This window comes from Aulostomus chinensis, chromosome 8, assembly GCF_037954235.1.
Source record: "Aulostomus chinensis isolate RoL2024-O1b breed Wild chromosome 8, RoL_Achi_v1.0, whole genome shotgun sequence".
NCBI lineage: Eukaryota > Metazoa > Chordata > Actinopteri > Syngnathiformes > Aulostomidae > Aulostomus > Aulostomus chinensis.
Genome location: NC_141327.1, coordinates 7,159,825 through 7,182,901, shown reverse-complemented (window position 1 = coordinate 7,182,901; position 23,077 = coordinate 7,159,825). Strand labels below are relative to the sequence as shown.

The following is a 23,077-nucleotide window of genomic DNA, read 5'->3' as shown; positions in this document are numbered from 1 at the left end:
AGCACCAGAAGAGGAAAGCAAAAAATCATAGTCCAACTCATTATTCACATGTATTGAATATATATATATGTCGATATGCACCAAATTGATGTCAGTGGGTGGGATGCATTCCCCCATCAAACTTGTTAACAATGTCAGTGTTTGTACCATCAGATTATAATGTATACATACAAAAAAAAAAGGTATTTTAGGTCATCTCCACCTGCGCCTCAATGAAGTCACATTTTGGGGTAGAAGGAGGAGAAGGCATGGGGGCAGTCTTATTCTGGATTGGTCAAAGAAAAAAAAAGCCAATATCCATCATTATGCTCATCTCAATGTAAAACAACATTGTAAAAGCAACTAACAGTCTGTCCTGAACAATTTTCTTCTTTCACGACCATATGAAATCCACAAATGTGTTTCAGGTTCATCCCTGCGGCCTCTTTTAGTGGAACTCTGACCCTGGTAACAGTTGTGGGGGACCGACCCCCCCTGCAAGCATTCAGGTTGGGCCTTTCTATCTCTGACCCTCCAACTGCATTTCTTTTAACGGTGACATGGTTTTGATTTCCTCCGTTGCCACAATGGGCTCGTGCCTCGTTACGACATTGCTAAAAAAACAAACAAACAAACAAACAAAAAACATTCAGGTCATTTTCATGAGGCAACCAGTTACATTACACTTATTGACATTTTGTTTTTTAATGACAGCAACAGTAACTACAGTACATGGATACTTATGGTTGGCCTGCTGCTGACGTCAGGTGAATATATCTAGATCTAAACTGTATAACTGTGATCACACTCATTTCACAAATGACAAATGACAAATGACAGACCCCCGGAAAATAAACATTCCCCGGGAGGAACAATCCGAGTTCACCGCCATAGGAGGCAGCAGTGCGCTACCTGAATGTTTAGACTGCCAAAACACTAAAGAAAAAGCGGTTTCCGTTTGGTACCCGGTAGTCAATCTAGCGGCAGCAGTTTTTGGAATACGTGTCGTTTAAACGGACTGTCCTGTAAATCAGTGTATTTTAAGCTGCTGTATAACGATGAATACGGTTTTGTCCAGAGCAAACTCTCTGTTCGCCTTCTCTCTGAGCGTCATGGCGGCCTTAACTTTCGGCTGTTTCATCACAACAGCGTTCAAAGACAGAAGAGTTCCTGTGGATATCCATGTCTCGAAAGTCATGCTGTAAGAATTGCTGTCAAAGTATCTTTTCTAACACATGGTAACACTAGGTGTATGATTTGTGTTGTATTGCTTATGTGGAACGTTTATGTCCAGAGCTGACAACGTCATAATGCATCACAGGCTAACGCTAACCGATTGCTATGAGGTGCTAATCATATCGTTCTAGTGACATTTGGCCAGATGTCACTCGTTCGTGTTTTTGTCCGTGAGACTTTGAAGAGAATGTATGACCACAGGGGTATTTGTCTTATAATGGGACCAGATTTTAGTTTGTTAGCCCGCTTTTAACCACGATGTCCCACAATCTACAGGAGTAATGGGACATAGTGCGATGATGGAGAGTCGTGCAGGTGCAGTTCTCAGCAGTAGGCAAGAGAAGCGTATTGAAGTGAACTTGCAAAACAGCTTTATTTAATTGCAATAGAAGATAGAAAATTTAAAAAAAGTTTTAAAATAGATCATTAAAACTATTCTTAATGCTAAACATTTCGAAAAAGAAAGAAAACACGTCATGAGGGAGGATTAGGATACATTAAGATGTAGCGACAAAAGTTTGCCTTCATTCTTCAAGTTTAACCCCGACCCTGCTTGGACTTTTTTTTTTTTTTTGGTACTTTTTAATATTTGTATTATATTCATTAGGCTGTAATAATGCTATGGCTGTGATATTTGCAAAGTAATGGGGTGTTATTTTGATTTACATATTGGAATTTCCACAACACTTTTCATTGTCTATAGTCTGCACTGTGTAAAATATCTTTTTTGGGATTTCTTAAATTTATTATGCATATTTTTTAAAATTATTTATTATTTGTGAAATGGCATTATTATTTGTCGTTGAAAAGGTTTGTAGATCATTGTAGCAAAAATAGAAAAAAAGTGGTTAAGATGTATTGAGAAGGATGCCTTGGGTGGTAGCTATCTATGGACTGAGAAATTGGTGTGCGTGCGTGAGTGGTTGCCCCTGAATGCTTTAAGTAGGTACTTCGATGAACTGCAATTTGCTTATGACATTCCACCTTCCCCCTCTGCCCATGTGGTATCATCATACTAATTTGGAATCAAAGGATCACAAATTTTAAATGCAGTCAATATTTGGCAGTTCTGATCAGGACTTAATGAAATTATTAAAGGGATAGTTCACGCTAAAATGAAATTTAAGTCATTATACCAGAAGGTTGGGTGAAGTTTATTTAGGTCACACAGCATTGTGTGTTGCAGAGATGTTGTAGTAATCTCCCAAAAAAATGAAAGGAATGGTAATCAATTTTCAAATATAAATGAAACATACCGTAGTTACCATTAAATACCTCCATACTGCTTGTCTTGAGTAATCCAAGCATCCTGAAACCTCAACATGTCAAGTTGTTTGGAAAAATACCACCGACTGTGTTTTTAGCCTCACAAAAACATAGCGTTATGACAGGGAGGTACAGGCTACAGTGAAAATTGAGTAAAAAAACATGGTGTCAAGTTTTATTTATTTATTTACATTCAAAAAATTGCTCTTCGGCGATAACTTCAACACGTTTCCTGTGAAACTCAGTGTTTTTTTGGACCAAAATACTTCTCCCAACCCTACATCTGCATGAGAATGAGATAATGAGTTTATTTTAATTTTTGGATGAACTATCAATACTATAAAAATGGAATCCTACATCAATTGATAGACATTGACATCCTGTAGGTGGAATGTGCAAATATTTATGTTTTGTTTTTTCAAAAAAATGAGCATGATGATTATGTATCTCCATACAAAACTGGCATTTGAAGTGTTAAATTCTCTATTAATGCTTGACAGTTTTATTTAGGACTGAAGTTAATTAAAACATTTGAGGAAACAAATTTTGAAAACAAATCTCATATATACAATCATGCAGAAGCAGGCCGAGGTAAAAAATAGAAACAAGGTGTGAAATAAATTTCAGTCTGTCTATAAGCCTTACACCTTTTGAGCTTACACAGTCAGCATTATTAGCATGTTTACCTATTTTATCTTTTTCCTCCAGTGTTTAATTCCTCTCTCTAAATATCAACAGGAAGAACGTTGATGACTTTACAGGACCCAGAGAGCGCAGTGATCTGGGATTCATCACTTTTGACCTCTCAGCTGATATCCTTCACAAAACTTTTTCTTTTCAGCAAGACAAGTTGGAATTTAAAATATCTGTTAGATTCCAATTCAAGCAAGGGCAGCACATTTAATCTAACAAAAAAAAAAAAAAAAACAATTTCGATTTGTGCTATTGATTTTATCGCCAATAGATGAACCAGCTGTACAAGGGGGTGCGAGGAGCTCCATTGCAGCACATCAGTGGGAGGCCAGCATGCCGGAGGCTGACAGTGAAGCTGTAGTGCACACTCACACTTGGTTCAATTGTCTTGTAATTGTGACTTAACATTGCTCCAGGCCTGAGCATGCTTACAATATCACTTACCTGTACCACTTGGATATTTGGGAATTCTGCAGATCTGATGTCATATTAATCACAGGGGACCAAGTCAGGTTCTCTATTCTGCACACTGTAAAGCACACTGTAAAACAAAGGTGACATGTTTGCACTTGCACCAGGCGAATGATCTCAACTAGCTTAAGGATGATATTCATTTGGGGTCTTTTGTTCTGGAAGAAGGTTGACTGCAAACAGGTTTTAACTATAACATCTTTGATTTTTGTAATTTTTGGATCACTGTGAAACAAGTGGAAAATTAACACTAGTTGTATCAGGCTTTGAGTTGTGATCTTTAATTGCCCCTCGGGGATAAATAAAGTTATCTGAATCTGAATCTGAATCTGAATCTGAAAAACACAGTAGGGGATGGTGGATTTATCTTATTATGGCTAAGAGTCTGTCTATGAGTTACCTGCAACAACCTCATTTTGAGAATTGTAACTGCAGAGGTGTTCAGATTCAGTTTTTTGCCTCCACCCTAATCCCAACCCTCTGTGAGGAGTTAGGGCTCATGTTGTGTTCCCCGGTACCAGTTGGAGTAGCAGTTCTGTAATGGCCAGTGGAAGGTTTGGGTTTTTTCCTCTTGTTCTTCCCTGACTCTTGTTACATCTACAGCCTATTTTTGACTGGAATGTCAAGCAGCTGTTTCTCTACCTGTCTGCAGAGTATGCCACAAAGAGCAATGTAAGACGCACACGCACACACACACACACACACACACACACACACACTGTGACTAGACAATACAACAATACAGTTATATTGGTATAGTAACAAAAGAGAGCTACCTGACTGATGGCCACACTCACTGAAAACCACATTGAGCTTGAAGTCTGCCCTTCATTTTGTGTGTGTGTGTGTGTGTGTGTGTGTGTGTGTGTGTGTGTGTGTGTGTGTGTGTGTGTGTGTGTGTATATCAGTCACTGAACCAGGTGGTGCTGTGGGATAAGATTGTCCTTCGAGGTGAAAAAACCAAACTGACCCTCAGAGACACAAAATCAAAATACTTCTTCTTTGATGATGGGAATGGACTCAGGTGAGCCACAAATATACTCATTCTCTCCCTCATAGATACACACGTGGAGTAGCTTCCACTGTGGATTTCAGTCAATCAATTGTTGCTCAAAAACACCCAAGTTTTACACATCAAAAATTGCTTTTTAAGTACACCATTACCTGCTATTTAATTAGATCCATTACTTGCTATGTTACTACAACATCCCTCCATAACAGCAACTGAGATACAATATAGTGTAAAATCTTACTGGCTACATATTGACACAAATCTCTAGGAGGAGATACACTGAATAAAGCCATGCCACAAAGCTGACAGAAAGTTGGAGAAAAATTGCAGGTTAGGAAAAGGTCTGTAGGAAAACCACAATGGCCCTCAAAACCTTTCAATATAAAAAACTTTCTTCATGCTCCCTTGTACATGTGAATCTGAAATCAATTGGAGCTGAAGGACAATCACTGGTAATATATGCACATTTGTTTAATTTATCATGTTGCAGTTTTAAATTGAACAGATAACCAAGGGGGCCAGGACTCAGTGAAGGTAATTGTAACTTGTTGACAGAACTGGCACATAGCAGGGTTGCAACAGCATTGACTGCATGCAGTTTTGTGCGAGGACAGGGCAATTACTCATACCATCATTAAAATCAAGATTAATTGTAAATTGAGACTACAATTTTAGTCCCAACTACAGCAAGGCAGTTGATTGAAAATGTATCAAAATCAATATTAGGAACCTCTCGCTGATCTGTCCACATTACAATTATTCGGCTAAAACTTTCCTTTTAATAGTTCAGAATATTTACATTGGGGAAGGACTGAAATAATGGTGATGATTTTAAGCTGTTTTGCACAGCCTTATTTGTTACTTTTTGGCTTGTAAGACAAAGGAGCTCCATCACGTTCTCTTCTGCGCAGTGTGGCATGGATCCTGTGCCCATCTAGTATTAAAATCTGTCCTGAGCATCCAATCACAAGTGGTCTGCCTTAATTTCACGTTTGCACACACTGTGTGTCTTCAGATCTGATCACTGAAACCAACATTCAGGGGTGGTCTGGGCCACATTCTTTCCACATTGCATATGCAATTGCCAGTTCTTTGTCACATTGAAGGACTGCTTCATCAGCTGCATATTATCACAACATCAGATCCTATGAAAAGGGCATTTTTTGTACATCAAACATTTTTGGTGGTTTGTTTTGTTAGGAAGAAGACAAGGAATAGACATGGCTTAGACCACTTGCTCTTTAAAAGCAGTTGGGGGACCAGCTCTTAATTAAAAGCTAATCAGCTGATCTCTCTATCATAAAATAAAAGGACAATTCGAAACAAGATGGTTATTCCTTTTAGTATTTTAAATGTCATAAACATGAGTGGTTGAGGTTGATCGACACAATCCACTGCAACATGTAAACTTGGTTCATCTCTCCATGATTTGTAACAAATGCAAATTGTTACATTTGCATACAGAGAAGTGAAGTGAGATCTGATCACAGGACCCACATTTTCAAGCCAAAAGGGAAGACGCTGAGCAGAGGACAGATAGTAATACCAAGTGTGCCGAAGGCCAGAGTCCATGGAAATGTTTAAATAGCCAACACTGGCACAGACTAGAGTACTATTCCTGCCATTCTCTCCACATCAGTTATAACACACACACATGCACACACACTTATGAAGAAATGTTTGCTGCTAGCAGGAGATCAGATGACCAAATGAACAGTCTGACTGAGGGTCAGTCTGAACATGAGTTGCATGTAAGTCCCAGCAACTTATGCTGTCACATCTGTTTTTCAGGGCCAATAAGAACATCACTCTGACACTATCATGGAATGTTGTTCCCAACGCTGGAATCCTGCCACTAGTGACTGGAAGTGGACATGTCAGCCTTCCTTTCCCTGATGCATACGAGACCACCAAGAGCTACTAGACACATCTGGTCAGTTTGAACCATTGCTCACACAGACTAATGGAGACCAGACAAGCACATGCACAAATTTGTGACATACTGTTTCTTCGTGGATGGAAATGCATTTTTGGTTTGTAATAAAAGTTGATCGGAAAACCAAGAGTATCTATTTCCTCCCCCAAAATAATGTGTATTATTGGTGAACATTTAACGCTCATTGATATAGAATGCCTCACCAACACATATGAATTGACAAGACATATGGCATTTCACAGACAAGCAAAATGATTTTGAGTTATTTTAACTGCAGGGCTATTTGTTTGGTGGTCAGCCAGTGGGCAACATCATGACAACCTGTGCAACTAGCATGGCCAGACACTATCGTGGACCTTGAGCAGTATAATATTCAAGCACCAGAGAGAGGCAACAGGAAAGAGATGTCAATAAAAAGTGATCTGTGGCACAGATGTATCATCTGTCAAATATACTGTTACTGCTGAACAAACTGTACTTGATCTAACTTCAATTCACATGGTATCATTTATTCATTTTCATAAATGCTACACTAGTCCTACCGAATGTTGTGATTGAATATTATTTAGATTTAAAACATTTTTTCAGCTGTTTATGCTTATAAACACCATAATGGATGGGTGATGACTTCAGTCGAGACCCTGATGAGGTGAGGTGTCACAGAAAGTTTGACCAAATAGTTCATGAACTTACTTCCATATGCAATTTATGAATTTAGAAGACATGTAGGGTTCAGCTGTCATCATTGTAGTTAAGACTGACTGGTACTGACCCAAGTGGTGCCATCAGTACTGCTGGGGCAGATTTCAGAAAGCATGATTTCCGAAATTCTTGAGTCTTTCAACTCTGCAGTGTGGGAATCTGAGTTTCCTGTTCTGGAAAAGGAGGAACTCCAGCCCATTTCAGAAAGGGACATTATTAATATATAACGGAAGTATTATGGTAACAGAGTCTGTGAAGCTAACATGGTCAGGAACAGGTTTCCTTTAATAAACCTCAGTCTCCTCCCTCTTATAATCCAGAAATGCTGTGTCATTTCCTCAGTCAGTCAGTCCGTATTGCTCACATTTTAGCAGTTTTAAATGAAAATCCAAGTTGGCTGATAGTCATTCAGCAGACTGTATGTAACATTCTTTTGTCAAAAGATGTGTTTTGTTGAGGATCTTCTAGATGAAGAGACCGTCTTTTCCAGCATGGAGTTAAATGTATATTAGACAATGATTGAGACCAAAACTAAAGGTGCATAATCTCTAGATGGCTGCAGGTTTGAGCCTGTCCTCACAAAACCAACATTCAAGCTATTACACATTGAAATAGACAATGATTGACAGTTACTTTGATTTACTAAAATTGGTTCATATTAAGTTACTTTGATACATTAAAACTGGTTCATATGAGGTCTTTATATAGCATTATCAGAAATTCAAATCAGTTTGAGCCAGAAAATTGGCTTTTTTGGCTTTAAAAGCAAATCCATCAGTCTTGATTTCACAGATGTGGAAAAAAGCTGGTGAAAACTTTTATATGATGGAAGGTGGTGAATACAGAAACTGTACACAAATGCTGTGTTGATCCACTGTTACCTGCCAGTTCTAGTAAACCGTCTACATGGAGGATGTATTTAAATGGTCTATTTTTAGTATTTTATTTATTTTGCACAAGCCATTGTAATTTTTCTGTTTTTTTTTATACTAGGAAGTCCTGCAACTTCATTCTTGAATAACAATTCATCTCATGGAGCTGGATTCTGTTAAGTTTGACAGTAATAAATCTAGGATGGAGTGACCTATTGGCCGTTCCCTCTATGTACTCCATACACATACCTGTGTTTCATTGCTTGTAACTCCATCAGATTCATTTAAGGAACAGAGACATCCTACAAGACAACAAGTTGGGATCAATTTCTGTTTCTCTGGTAGGAAGGATGGAGAAGAGAGGAGACAAGGAGGCTGAAGCAGTTAACTGGGACGAAACTGCGGATACAAGACCTTTTCACAGGAGCTTTGTGGAAAGATCATGACAGGGTCAACAGAGCTCACTGATCCAATTAATAAGGCTCCCAAGATTATTGTAACAGGCATTTCCACTGCCCACCTTGTACAATACCAGGACCCTGGCCCATTTTCACAGACAGGGCTGATAATAATATTTACACCTCTTGTTTACCTTCTGTGACTCATCTGGTCAATTGGATGTTTGAAAAGGGCCTTTGTTTCTGCTGTTTGGGATGGAAACTCAATTTGACTGGGGCCTACAAGAGAATGAGGAGAAACTATAAAACGTGCTTTCACATGATTGAGGATAAAACCATTCCGTTTGGAATCATTCATTTCAATGCTGTATTTTGATAAAAAAAAAAAAATCAGTTCTTAAACTTTGATCAAACCAGTTTGCAAGCTTGATGCTGCAGCCAGGTCTGGGGACCCTCACATTCTTGACCTTGTTTTAAATTAAGTTCATTTGCATTGAATGGAGCAAAATTTTTGATCCAAATGAGACATGCATATATGTTTACTTGCAAACAGCACAGAGACGCTGTTTGTTAAGCAGCACGGTAAGCACTGCATTAGTGAATTACACAGGTCCTTTTAGTCTTGTTTGAGCAAATTTAGCAAAAAAAGTGACCTTTTGTGAATTTTTCAAAATGACTTTGGACTGGTGAATCTCAAACTGTTGAATGAAGGAGCAAGCACAGAAGCACCCGAGGGAAAAGGGACTGTCACATGAAACTTAGACATTCCACCCATCCATCCATTTTCTATACCACCTCCCGTTGAGGGTCGCAGGGGGGCTGGATCCTATCCCGGCTGACTTTGGGCACACACATTCAATATTTTATTAAGTTTTTCATATTAGCAAAAAATGTACATGTCAAATGTCTTAACCAGCGCACACTAAAACATATCTGCAAATGGAATGATGTTCCTTTGTAGCATGACCGTTGACATGATGTTCCATGTCAACATTCACTTTTCTCTGTCAGTTTGAAAAGGTAGCCCAGCATAAGTCTGAGAGCATGTATTAATCCAGACGCTGGATGAGCTTCTCCTCCATCATACAGTAGAGGGCGATGAGAGACAAGTCAGAGATAAAGACGTCACAGGCTCGTCTGCTGATGCCCCTACAGCCTCTGAGATCCAGCAGAGTTAGAGAAGGGAGACGCTTCAGGTAGGACAGGCAGCCGTCGGTCAGCTCACTACAACCTGTTGAGAAGGAAGGACAGACAGAAGCCTGGTTATACTGATCAATTTTTTTGATTAGGCTGATCAATTACCCTGAGGTGTGCTAGAAAGTTAACATTAATAGGGGAGCACACTATGTTAAGCCTGCTCTGGACCAGGTAATGTTCAGACTTTGAAATCAGCTGAAAAAAGATCTTCCCTGTAACTCAGTCCACCATCTCCTGGGAAATGAAATTCTCATCAGTAGGAGAGTGTTTAGAGTCTGAGGTAAGCCTTTTCCTGATTATATTCTCTGAGATTCTTAGCAATGGTTGCCTTGCACTGCGTCGTATTCACATTGCTCAGTTGTTCTACATCAGAAACTACATCTATGTATGTTCCCTCCTATCTTCCATCTCTCACACTTTTCCTGTTTGCTTCAGCCAACACCAACCCTTTAAATGTAACATCAAATGTCATTATAAAATACAAGAATGATGAAGGCGGAGAATGTTTTTATGCATGCTCCTGACTGGCTACCAAGAACTTTTAACACTGTAGCTGGTAGAATACCAGTTAGAACAAGGTCTGAAATGAACCTTTTAGCTCACCAGGCAAATGTCTGGAAAATAGAAAATTCTGCAAACCAAAATTTCCCCCCAGGTTAACTAAAAACTGAGGTCGCAGCAGACTGTGATCAAATTAATGCTAATGCTTTGTATCTACAATAGTTTACAGAACAGTGCAAAAAAAATCCTGATAATTTGATTTAATCGAATTTGAAGTATCAGCATTTGCAGAGATGAATAACGGCAGATTTTTCTGATCCCCTCTTCCTTTTTAACTCTATAGTATCACAGTGTTTAAGACTGCCGCTTGTTAAAACAAAAAAATTGCGATGGATGACAGAAAACACTGCTAATCTGTATGGAGTTGTCAAAAGTATTGATAACCAGATATTATTCAATATTAAAAACTAGTATTCGGATAAGATACTCACTTGTCAAAATTATTGATACTAACGGCACCACCTTCGCCTGCATTTGACACACAGCTTCACTTAGCACTGCCGCACACACAGACTACCTCTCTGCCTCTCCCCTTACTAGAAGCTCAGCATGTGTAAGAACAGGTGAAACATGGCGTGTGATGTTTATGGACCTTCGTGACCAATTTCAGTAGAAAATGTCAAAAGCAAAAGCGCAGTATGGAAGTATTTTGCACATGAGGCAAACAGTCAGGGGGGAGTCAGATATCAACAGGCCTGTTTGCAAGCACTGCTATAAGGCAGTAGTGACAAAGTCAAGTAGCTCTAGCAACTTGACAAAACACCTGAAAGACAGACACCCCACTCTTTACACAGAATTGCAAGAGGTCAATAAAGCTCCCGTTTCAACAACATTGAGGTTTGAACATTACTGTGATCAATGCTCTCAAGTTTGCATTCTCTGTGGGTGTGAGATGTGAGAATGGGGGAGTTAGATCATAGATGTGTTGTAGGCTATTCATTGACGACTACTTTTCCTAGCATCAGCTAAGCAACATGCTATTTAGCAACATATAAGTGGCTGAAATGTGTGTCACATGGCGAATGTGTGAGACTTGAGAGCGTTGAATCATGATAAATGCCCACAGGCGCACACATTAACATCAGCTGCTTAATTAACTGATGTGTTGTAATAAATGTTATTTTTTTGTATTTTCAAGACGTCATCAAAAACATTTTTATGCCTTTTATTGTGCAATTTTTTTCCCCTGTGGAATCGAAAATGTTATTGAATATTGAGTTTTTTCCTTGGTATCGGTATCGGTATCGAATATTGAAATTCTAGTATTGTGACAACCCTAATTTTTTAGCCACATTACAATCTCTATCCAGCCTCCTGCTCTCTATGATCATCTCTACTGTATTTAACTGAAGCAGAATGCACTACAGACTAACCCTATTCCCCTCAGAAAAAATTTCAGCTCTTGGATCATTTTACATATGAAGAATTAGGGAAACCACTGTAAGAAGGGAGGAGGTGAGACATGAATTTAATCAAATGCTATGGCTTGTCTCTTTAGTAAGTATGACACTGACCTGCAAGTGTGAGCTCAGTGAGATTGTTGCGAGTGTGTGTCCCAGAGGCTGCCAGCAGAGCGATGGATGAGTCTGTTACATCTTTGCAATGAGCCAGGTCGAGCCTCTCCAGCTGGGGCATGTGGCGCTGCAGCAGCCTTAGAGTGGACTCACTGACATCCAGACCAGACAGACGCAGTGTCACCATGTTCCTAAGTCTGCACCGGGATGACTCAGAGCCTAAAGCGAGAGATAGGGAGAGGTAAGGTATCCTGTACTTATTTCAGTTCATACCTGCTTGTTTCTGCTACTCCTGACCTGGTTGGGTGATGAGCTCTTTGAGCTGGCTATCTTTCATGCCTTCACACCAGCGTAAGTCCAGCAGGCGGAGGGAAGGCAGAGTTGGCGAGACCAGTGCTGACAGACATGACCATGAAAGACCCGCCACCCTCAGCTCTCTCAGACCTGCAAAAATATTAAGAGTTATAGAGCCCAGAAATGACAGAGACAGCAGGATATGTGTTTGCATGTTATACCACACATTGTACCACATAACAATCTACATTCAGTTTGTTTAAGGACAATGGCCAAAAATATTACAGTTTTTTTCTGATGTTAGCGTACTTGCCAGACAAAAGAGCCTTACTGTGTAAAGAAATATAAAGTTTGCGTCTCCAGTATTTAGAAACTGTCATATGCCAGCACATTTAGCATAACTAGCATTAAACAGCATGGCTCCCAATAGGTGCGTTACTTGAGCAACTGTGTGACTGAGTTGGACAATATTGGACTGGTTTAGAAGATTCTGTCTCTACTTCTGACAATTCCAAAATTTAAAAATGGCTATTTAGAACGGGGCAGCACGGTGGTGCAGTGGTTAGCACTGTCGCCTCACAGCAAGAAAGTTCTGGGTTGGAGCCCTGGCTGGAGCACAGGATCTTTCTGTGTGAAGTTTGCATGTTCTCCCTGTGCCTGTGTGGGTTCTCTCTGGGTACCCCAACTTCCTCCAATACTCCAAAAACATGCAAGTGGGGACGAGGCTGATTGATACTCTAAATTGACTGTCAGCGTGGCTGTGAGTGTGAATGGTTGTCTGTCTATATGTGTTAGCCCTGACACCCGAAGGCTGCTGGGATAGGTTCCAGCCTGGAGAGTGAGATGCTAGCCAATGTGCAGACAGGGATCTTTGAATTGGAGGCTTCGTAAACCACTCAGTATTGTAGCCTCCATGTTAGATGCATCATTAGTAAATGTGTTTTTAAATTGTATTGTGTGTCAAGCTGGGTAATTGTGACAAGGGGTGTTTACAGTTTTGATCTGCAGGAAACAGACATCATCGTAAAAGGGGTGAAATGAGCATCTCCAATTGGATGTCATGTTTCAGACAATGTTGATCAGAGCTGGAGCCGACTGTCTACAACAGAGTCATGTAACCAACAAATGGATGCTGATTATACCCTTTCACACTGAAACCAAAAGTGTTTCAATGTCACAATATCAATCCCACTTTGTCTTGTACCTGGCAGTCTGGTGAGCAGGCAGTTGAGCTGTCTCTTGGCCAGGGGAGTCCAAGAGAGGTCCAGAGAGGTGGGCTGGCGTTTGATGATTCCTGCCAGGGCCTGGTTACTGAGTGGGCTGCACCGGCTCACATCCACATGGCTCCACAGGCGCTTATCGCAGCTCCTGCACAGGACAGATGTTGTGTGACTTAAAGGAAGCTCATCAATCATGTGGTGTTCGTAGAGTAGGAACCATGTCGTACCACTTATACCAAGCCTTGCAGACAGTCATGCAGGCCAGAAGCTCGCCTCTGCTCAAGTAGCGGAACACAGACACCCACACCTCCTTCTCGCCTCCTCTCTCATTGCCCACATCCTTAAAGGAAGGCAGGGAAAGAAGGGAAGGAGGTGACATGGTGGAGGATGCAGAGGGAGCAGCAGCTTCATCATCCTCTGAGGAGGACACAGAATGATCCCTAGTGCCTCGGTCGCCATGGTTACCCCGAAGTCTAGGCCTGCAACACCAAATTTTTTTTTAGTGTTTTTCAAACTTTTTTGCAACCATTTCACAGTATGACAATACAGTACTACATGATGATAAATATCATTATGAGTTACAACGACAAATTAAGGAATCGAAACATAAGGTTTTTCTTATTGAATAAGTGCTTTAATATAATTGAAATTAGATTTTTTTCCCCAATGGAATCATTTATTAACAATCTTGTATTGGAGAATAAGAGTGGAGGAAGAGAGGAGACTCTCAATCCAGCTGCATTTGCTTTCAATCCAGCTGCATTTGCTTTCAATGAGGACTGATAACTCCTTCTTTTAGCAATGTGAATGGAGGAGGATCAGCAGTATAGACAATCAATTAATGTACAGGTGTACCTAACGAAGTGGCCAGTGAGTAGGATCAGTCTATTGTAGGTACTTGCACTAGTTTTTTTATGATGTCCAAGCAAAGTCCTGATTTGTCCATAGAGTCCACAGTGTTTCCTCAAATAATAAAGATTTGAGCACACCTTCCAGGTCCTCGAGGGGTTTGCCCATCTGTTGTAGTGTCACTGCTCTTGAGACGTGAAGGTTTGGAAAGAGCTGTCTTTCGCTGGATGAAGCCCTGCTGACCACCTCCACCTGCAGCTGTCCTTGGACCCATGGCAGCCTCCAGCTTGGGAACTATGGAGCCTGGGAAGAGTAACAAACTTGTTAACTTGAACTGGAGCCTTCCAGCAGCCTTCATCAAAAAACAGGGTACACCTGCATGGCTTTGGATGGTGGGAGGAAGCCAGAGTACCCGGAGAGAATCCACACAGGTACAGGGAGAACATGCAAACTCCACACAGAAAGATCCCGTGCTCGAGTCGGGTAAGGCTCTGATATAGATAGGTTCTTTGTTTGCATGCTCTCATATTCTTACCAGATTGTCGCTTGGCCTTGTGGGGGTGCTGTAGAGTCACAGTCAGGTAGGAACCACTCAACAGGTCATCATTTAGGTCAGACACCAGGAGCACTGGAGGTTCTGGGTCAGAATCCCAGTGTCCTTCCTCCTCCACATCCTCTTCCTCCTCATCTTCCAGAGTGTCCATTTCCTCATCCTCAGGGTCAAACTCTTGCCCCTCACTGTCTTCATCTTCCTCATCATCAGTCCTGCCCCTTCTACTACGATGACGATGACGCCGATCTTTGTCTCCGTCTTCACTATCATCATCTTCTTCCTCCTCCTCCTCTTCCTCTTCCTCATCCTCCTCATCATCATCTGATTCATCACTGGAGTCTCCTCTCCGCTGCATTCTGGAACCTCCCCTCAGCCTCACTCCTCTCCCCCTCCTCCCACCTTCCCTCATGCCCATACCACGCTTCAGTCTTAGCACAGAGGAGCCACCAGGAGTCAGCAGGCCTGCTCTGCTGCCCCTGTGGCCCGTGCTGCCTCGCAGGAAGCCTCTCCTGTTGGCACCAAACCCCCTTCTGGCAGAGTGGCTCCCCCCTCGGGCTTGGAATCCTGCCTTTCTTCTCGGAGTGGCTACAGATGTGGAATCAGTAAAAAAAAACACAACCAAAAAACAGTTATTTCAAACCCAATGAAACAGTATCTAACTCAATATTAATCTCTCCCAGTGACACCATTCAATAAACATCTCATTACATGTTGAACAGCATGATTCATCTAGATACGGTTTAAAACAACCTGCAATTTGGTGCAATGGGATTCAGTCCCGTCACCATGCGATACGAGCCAATCGGATTCCATCAACACCACGTTTTTATTATTTGCAAAAAAACTGCAACTGATTTACAAAATCCACTTCTACTTTCAAATTCTTTGGAAACGTTCTTCATGTTTGTCATCCCAAGAGCCAGACACTGTAGATGCTGACCCATATCATATTGTTCATAATACTGGTCTTAACTTAACTTAGCTGATAGAAAAGTGCTATATTTTGATATAAATGATGTATCCGTTTGATGACAAGAGCATGTGGTCTCATAACAACAAAGCACTTGTTCTATTTACCAACACAAGTAAGTATAATATGTTTCAATACGTTTGATACCAAAACGTATAAATCCCCCCACACATTTAAGAAGGGAACCGCCCCTCATTTAATAGGAATTTTAGACTGAAAGCCACAACAGTTGATACACAATTCACATCCAGCTTTTCACTGGTACAGCCTATCTCAATTGCTGTAACCACATCTCACACACAAAACCGGATACATTTCTTTATTCCCAAATACTTGGATATCAAATCCTGAAAAGAGGTATTTTTCTTTTTCAGATTAACAGAAATACAGTGTAGTGACAGGGTGCATCAGACAAACCTTCATCATCATCATCACTGGCAGAGTCGTCTCCATCACGGCTGTGTCTCTGTTGTCTGTAAATCTTGGCCATGCGAGCATCCAGCAAAGAAGATGACTTCCGCTTCTGGAAATAAGGAAAGACACGACAAGTCAAAAGGCAGACTGAAGAATATATATAAAAAAATAGGATGGACACATGATTCAGAAGTTAACAACACGGCTACAGACAGTACAGACCCACAAAATGAAACTTACCACCGGGAGGCCTTCGCTTCTGTCTCCTCTAGACTGCTGGAGAAACAGAACAAGCCTAAATCAGATGAGACTTCAGGACATAAGAGCTCTTAAACATTCTTCTTATGACAGAATTGGCCATTCACCAATATTTAAAGTTGCTGGGGACAACCCATATTTTTCAGACAAAAGCCAACATTAAGTAACCATGGCTCTGTCAGCAGAAGTGGGATGGAGTTTGAAGGTTTGAACTTCCACAACTCACTCTTTATGTCACAAAACATCCAGTGTTTTTGAACATGTATGTTGTGATCATACATTTTGTCAAACAAATGACAAAAATTACATCATCTAAATTAGTTCCTTTTTCTTTGGCGTCACTTTCACAACCAGGATTATAGAGTGTATAATGCTTAATAGTACTGGTGTAGGCCTGTAAACAGAAGTTTATGGAAGGCCTCTACTAGTTACGGACCCCAACCACCCCTCTCCAACAAATGACCAACATCACTAAAACGCACCAAACTTGTGAAAACTGAAATTCATTGATTTTCTCCTTCTATCTACTCCTCTCTTCATTTTTTTTGTGTGTTGGCAGAGTGTAATTTTATTATAAAAAAGGACTCTATTACCTAACCATGTTAATATGCTTGAGCATTATGTTTTCCCCTTTAAATCTCTTTTATATGCCCCGATGGATTTTCCTGAGGTTTTGATCAATTGTTCAAAGAGATGTAGTGCTTTATTTGATTATTAGTGCAACCACTAGATTTTGGTTCTGGTACAAAGTATAATGTATTTGAAGGTTATGAAGGATCGCTGTTGCTTGCTATTTTGTCTGTTTTCTATAACTCAAGTTTCCAGATGAATCCTAGTCTGAGCTGGAGCTCTTTTCGATTGTCTACCAAGATAAATGGAATAGATTAGCAAAATATGAGTTTAACCTAATAGTACTCAGAGTGTTTTCCAGTACTGCCTCTCATTCTCCCATTAACAAACTTGCGGCAGTGCACCTGACTGACCTGCACAGTTTCAAATGTATCCACAGTCTTGTACACGTATACGGGATGGGCATGGGTAATCCATGAAGACAAAACTCAAACTTTTATCTTTGTCTGTCTTGCATGTAAGATCGTGGATCTGTTACTTACAAAAATCTTTTCAAGGCCTTCAAAATAAAAGCAGCAATGCTTTGTTACAGATATGGTTTTGTTGGAGCTGCCTTTGAGAGTTTTTTTCTGAAAAAAAAAAAAATCTCATAAGAAGTCAAGTGCTTCTACCAGTAGCTTGTTAGTAGCTAAGGTAGCATCTGTGGTGTATATTCACACTATGTTGCCTGGGATCAAAACAGTGATGTCTGTGTAATGGTTCCAAAATCATGACTTCTCACTAATGTGACCAAGCTCCCCAGCCGTATAACTCCCTTCCTTCCAATCTCAAAAGAGAGAAACTCTGCATTCTCTTTTAAATGTCAACATAAAACTAAATTTAACCATGGTTTTTTTCCTTAACTGTTGTCACTATTTAAGAACTGTTCATGTCTTTAACGCATGTTTGTGATTCTCTCTAAGTATATTGGCTGTACAGCACTTAGTGACTTTTTGGAAAACTGCTTTCATATAATAGTCACTGTAATTGCTAACTATCATTACTTTAGCCTGTTTTTTTTTTTTAAATCAATGTTACTTTGCTGCAGTGATTTAATTAACTGAAATTTAAAATCTTTTTCTCTAAAAAGAGTTTTGCTCAACCCAGTAACCATAAATTTGTCATCCATGGCTTATTCAAAATCACTGTTGTCTAGATGACCACTGACATTTATCAATCTCTGGGTCACGGGAATTTCTTGTCCCAATCTATCATCTCTGATGAATTGCTTTGCATTTGGTATGAACACATTATGATGCAATGTAAAAAGGGTACAAGTGACTGAAAAAATATCTATATTTTACAGTATATTGTGTCCAACTACTCTATTTGAGAGGGATTAAACTTGTCAAAAGCAAGAACCAAGTTGTCTATAGTCATGAACAATAAGAACAATAATTTAGAATGTATGGAGAAAAAAAAAAAAAACAGCACAGAAAATCAAGTGGTCCACAGTCTGAGAGAAGAGGCACGACTCAGAATTTGGACACAGAAAACTTTTCTGGAAGAATCAACATTCGAACATTTAATTCATAGGAGTTCTGGCTCTTCTCTTGAAAGTAATGGAAAATAAAAGAGGTGGCGTGCATGCGACAGAGGGGTGGATGTACGCAGAGTAGGCGGCACCTCTCACCAGTCTCGAGCTGATTGGCTGAGAAGGCAGAGGGGCCGCTACCAATAGAAGTGACGCAGAGGAGGTGGAAGAGCAGGAGGGAAGAGGAGGAGGGAAGAAACCACAGTGGACCACCTCCCCATCCTGCTGAGAGCCCACAGGACCCCCTAAAGTAGCAGAGGGTCCGGGGCCCAGCCTGAGAACCAGGGGGCCGTGGGGATGGATGTGCTGCTGGTGGCTGGCAGCCAACGATTCATCACTGCCTGATGACTGATGCAATTCAATTTAGACAAATAAACAGGAAGAATAAGCAACCAAAAAAAAAATAAAAATAAAATCATGATAAACAAATAGACAGGAGATACACCATACCATTAGCTTCAACACACTGGAACCAAGTTTAAAGTGTGTGTGTGTGTGTGTGTGTGTGTGTGTGTGTGTGTATCAACTGCAGCTACTGTAGTCTGGCTGGATTATTTGCAAAGACTGAAAAAACAGTTTGCAGCACGGTGTGCAATACACCAATCAGCCACAACATTAAAACCACCAGCATAATACAGCTTCGACCTGTTGAGGCTTGGACTTGGCAAAACCTCTGAAGGTGTCCTGTGCTATCTGGCACAAAGACAGAGTAGAGCCCAAGTGAACACTGAGCTCTTTGTTTAGTTCTTCAACCCTTCTCAAACTATTTTTGCAGTGTTGTAGGGTGGATAAACCCTGCTGAGAGAGGCTGCTGCAATCAGGGAACACCACTGCCATAGCGGGATAGGCTTGGCCTGCAACACTGCAAAGCTCTTCAACATAGACTTTATTTAGACGTATTTCCAAGACATATCAGTGGCTGTAAAATATTTGACCACCCATTTTTTTGGGCTGGCAGAAAAACCCTTTCTAAGTCGCCCAACTCTCCTCACTCTACCCCTCCCATCTCGTTCATTCAGAGTGAGAATAACACAGAAAACATAGAAAGATTAATAAAATTGATGGAAAGTGTGACTAAGTAGGCTTTGCTGCCTTGGTCTGTGTATGTTTGTCTGTGTACCATGACTGATGTAAGTTGTAGCTGGAAGGAGTAGGAACCACAGTATCATTCTTAAAATACCAATACCAATTAACTGTGCTATTGGACAATTTTTTGTGATATTGCTCTTGTATTAGTAAACCATCAAACACTCTTAGTAAGTCACACTGGTGCATGTAGTTGTACAATTTAACTGCACTGTCTCACTGGAACAGTGATTGAGTGGTTAGGATTGTTGCCTTGCAACAAAGAAGGTGCAGGGTACAATTCCTGACTATTTCTATGCGTCTTTCTCTTGGGTGCTCCAGTTTCTGCAACCATTAAAGAAATGGAACGCTAAAAGCCTTTTTCCCACTGCCCCAAAATAAGCTTTAACTGGCATTTACTCTGGAGTCAAATGACCCTTCAGTAGACATGGGTATTTATCTTTTCATCTCTTTTCGACATTGATAGGAACACAACCAAGGTGAGCTCCACTAGTAGCAACATACATGGAAGAATGAAGTCTTGACATCCCCGCCGGTAGCTTGCGCAACTTAGGGCGCTTTCTCACCTAATGGTCTGGTACAAGGTACGGACTTTTTTGTTGTTGTTGTTACATTGTTTTCATATAGTCCAATAAAGTTCGCTTTCTCACTGCTATTATGAAAGCAGACCAAAGGAGCTACCTACGTCATGACGTTACCGCGTTGGAAGTGCTCTGGCGGTGTATTTGTTTTGGTCGCAGCAAAGAAGTTACCATCAACCATGGATCCGCGGATTCACTTTGTTGCCCTCGCACTACTTTGGCTGCGCCTCCAACATCAACAACAACTACTACAGTCCCAATACGCGAGACTAGTGCAATGTCATCAAATGAACAACATCCTTATGGTGCGCTTGATATTTCGACACAGACAGGCAAGGTGGCGAAGACTGAAAGCCTCTCCGAAAAAACACGAAACGTCTCCGAGTTCCGGTGGGTCTTCTCCAGTTCATTTTTTATTTTGTCCTCTGACCATATCTGAATGAAATATTTAATTTCCTCCTCCCCCCAAGTATTACCACGGCTCATCTTTGCTTTGTTTTTACGGCAAAAATGAGATGTTTAAATATGACGTGTACCCTGCTTTTGGTCCAATAGTCCGAAAAATGCTTTCAAATTACACAGCAGCGGACTTTGGACCAGGATAATCCGGACCGAGACCACCTCCTGAGGCAGGACAAAAGACTTGGTCCTTAGTCCGGACTGTGGTCCGGTGGAGCTTTCACATATGTCAATTTACTCCGGACTATCTGGAAAGTCCGAAAGTCCGGACCAAACGAGGTAGGTGAGAAAGCGCCCTTACTGTCACCTCATTCCATCTCTGTTCAAGTGGCACTAACATTACTTAGACTGTCTTCAGATTGAAAAACATACTGGAACAAAAATACAACAGGAACACTATCACTGTATTCAACGCTGTTTTTCCTAGAATTAAATATAGTACACAAGCGCAAGATCCAACACTACATTGCTATTCTTCCAACACTGTACACTTTCGGTGCAGTGACTGTGACCTCAAACATAACACACAAAGGAAAAAGCAAAAGAAAAGGCAATGCCTTGTCTCCCAGCAATGGCAAAAGGATCGGAAAAGGAAACTAGCATGTATGCAGGTGTTAGCAGTGGGAAGGGGTTCTAATATTCTTGACCAAGATACTTACAAAGATCTTGAGTGCTACATGTAGCTGTTCCTTGTTTTGAAGAGGATGGGTTACATGCAGACGATATGCTTTTGCATTATATATCTACAATGATAATAAAAGCTGCCTTCTTCTTCTTACAAAAGAATGTTTAGGTAGGTGATATCAAAGAAAAATCCACATGTATGAAAACTGCCCAAACGAAAACACTGCCTCTGCAAGTTTGTGCAAAGAGAATCCTGGTTCCACCACCAACCAAGAAGACGCTGCACACAAATCTCTGCACTGATGCAAGAGAATATGAAGGACCTACTTCCCTTGCTCCATGGTACAGGTTTGATGCTCATGTGCCCTTTGTAGGTGCTTTGACACATTCAATCATAACCTGCATTGACATTTTTGGCTAAATATGGTGTAGTACCTCTTCTCATGGATCATATCAGGCTGACTAGCTTTCACTCCCCACATCCATCAATGAGACCAAGTGGACCTAATTGCAGGTACCAACTATTGTATAGTAGGTACACCCCACAAGAACATTTCAGAGGGAATCTGTCCATGGTTTTAAGTTGTTGTGGCTGATCCATGTACATCAACAATCAAGAGGTAAGAGTCCTGGAGGCTGTGTGTAAGTGCGTTTACAGTCCCATTGGTGGCCAGTTTCCATTAAGTCAATCATAATTTGACAGAAAGGACATATTATAATGTTAAGGTAAAGCAAGTTTAAGCTTAGAGTAAGGCAATCAGCGGTTACAGTTAGGGAAGATGTCCAGGAGATATTCTCTGTTGTGATGAAAACGTGTAAGGCGTGTGTGTAAAAGATGTGTACCTCTGGGTCAGTGGTCCCTTGAACACACTTTGGACATTCCCAACAGCTGGGTAGGTCTTTGTTGATGATTCCTTCTCCCTGAACCTACAGAGACAAAGAGGTGGACACAGACCAGTTTAGACCTGGCCTTATTACTTAACTTTGTTATCACCAAGTTGGTGTTCACTGTTTACTTGTTAATCTTTGGAGCCTGAATTATTATCTTGAATTATGTTCATTTTCCCCATTCAGCACATTGAGCCTGTATTGAAACCACATTCATGTTATTACATTAAAGGCAATTCAAGGCAACCAATGCCTTTAATCTAGTTTCACATGAGCAGCTTTAGTTTAGATGTTTTGTGGTATTCAATAGAATACCACAAAATAGTCATATTAATTATGCAGAAGAGGAGAGAAGCCCAGAGAACATATGGGAAAAAGTACAGTTTTGGGTTTCCATTTAAGTCTGCCACCTCCTGATGATGATTTTGATGTTGATGAATGTTAGCCTTTGTGCATATTTGAAAGGTGTCAGAACCGATATGTAGTGCCGTTAAGTACCCTGAACATATGTCAGGGTATGCTGAACATATGATCAAATAAACCTCTAGTAATTAGTCCCTCCTCCTTTTTACTCTCTCTTTTATACTCTAAGAACATGATATTTTGGTCTGTGTCTGCTTGTTCAACAAGACTCTCACTGTGGTTCTCCATGAAAGCAAGAAACAGTCTGTCTTGTCCACTACGCTAATTTCATATACAACACCACATAACAGTAGAAGTCATATAAAGTCACTGTTTCTGTCTAACAGGTCTAAACCTTGTTGGTTAATCAAAGAAACTAATTTGGCTTATCCTATTGATCTAATTCATGTGGAGGCATTTCACTCTATATACCATTGCACATCTGCAGTTCTCCTCTGTTGTCTCCTCGCAACAATGCTCACATGACACATGCACACAT

The 23,077-nt window shown here is 40.7% G+C and overlaps 2 protein-coding genes across 4 annotated transcripts in view; one reads left to right on the top strand and one right to left on the bottom strand.

The window, feature by feature from the left end:
* The first annotated feature begins 908 nt into the window (after nt 1–908).
* Nucleotides 909–6,720, top strand: spcs3 (signal peptidase complex subunit 3). Of its 2 annotated transcripts, none has more exons than XM_086210668.1 (5): nt 909–1,180; nt 3,220–3,294; nt 4,248–4,317; nt 4,554–4,669; nt 6,449–6,720. In XM_086210668.1, exons 1-5 carry the CDS (start codon nt 1,038–1,040, stop codon nt 6,579–6,581), a joined length of 537 nt encoding a protein of 178 aa, XP_086066794.1. In that variant the 5' UTR covers nt 909–1,037; the 3' UTR covers nt 6,582–6,720. The 2 variants fall into 2 exon arrangements, with proteins under 2 accessions (XP_086066794.1, XP_086066793.1); XM_086210667.1 differs by having other exon boundaries at nt 914–1,180; nt 3,220–3,295; nt 4,243–4,317.
* The window catches only part of kdm2aa (lysine (K)-specific demethylase 2Aa), a 28,486-nt gene continuing 9,982 nt past the window's right edge, over nt 4,574–23,077 (bottom strand). The window contains exons 16-26 of one of the 2 annotated variants that reach the window (XM_086210666.1): nt 22,132–22,215; nt 18,638–18,886; nt 16,378–16,413; nt 16,141–16,246; nt 14,736–15,338; nt 14,341–14,503; nt 13,579–13,830; nt 13,336–13,499; nt 12,135–12,281; nt 11,838–12,056; nt 4,574–9,796 (exon numbers count right to left, since the gene is read on the bottom strand). In XM_086210666.1, coding sequence (XP_086066792.1) covers nt 9,615–9,796; nt 11,838–12,056; nt 12,135–12,281; nt 13,336–13,499; nt 13,579–13,830; nt 14,341–14,503; nt 14,736–15,338; nt 16,141–16,246; nt 16,378–16,413; nt 18,638–18,886; nt 22,132–22,215 — 2,205 coding nt within the window. In that variant the 3' untranslated portion in view covers nt 4,574–9,614. The remainder of the gene's footprint in view (nt 9,797–11,837; nt 12,057–12,134; nt 12,282–13,335; nt 13,500–13,578; nt 13,831–14,340; nt 14,504–14,735; nt 15,339–16,140; nt 16,247–16,377; nt 16,414–18,637; nt 18,887–22,131; nt 22,216–23,077) is intronic. The other variant, XM_086210665.1, reaches the window with a different exon arrangement.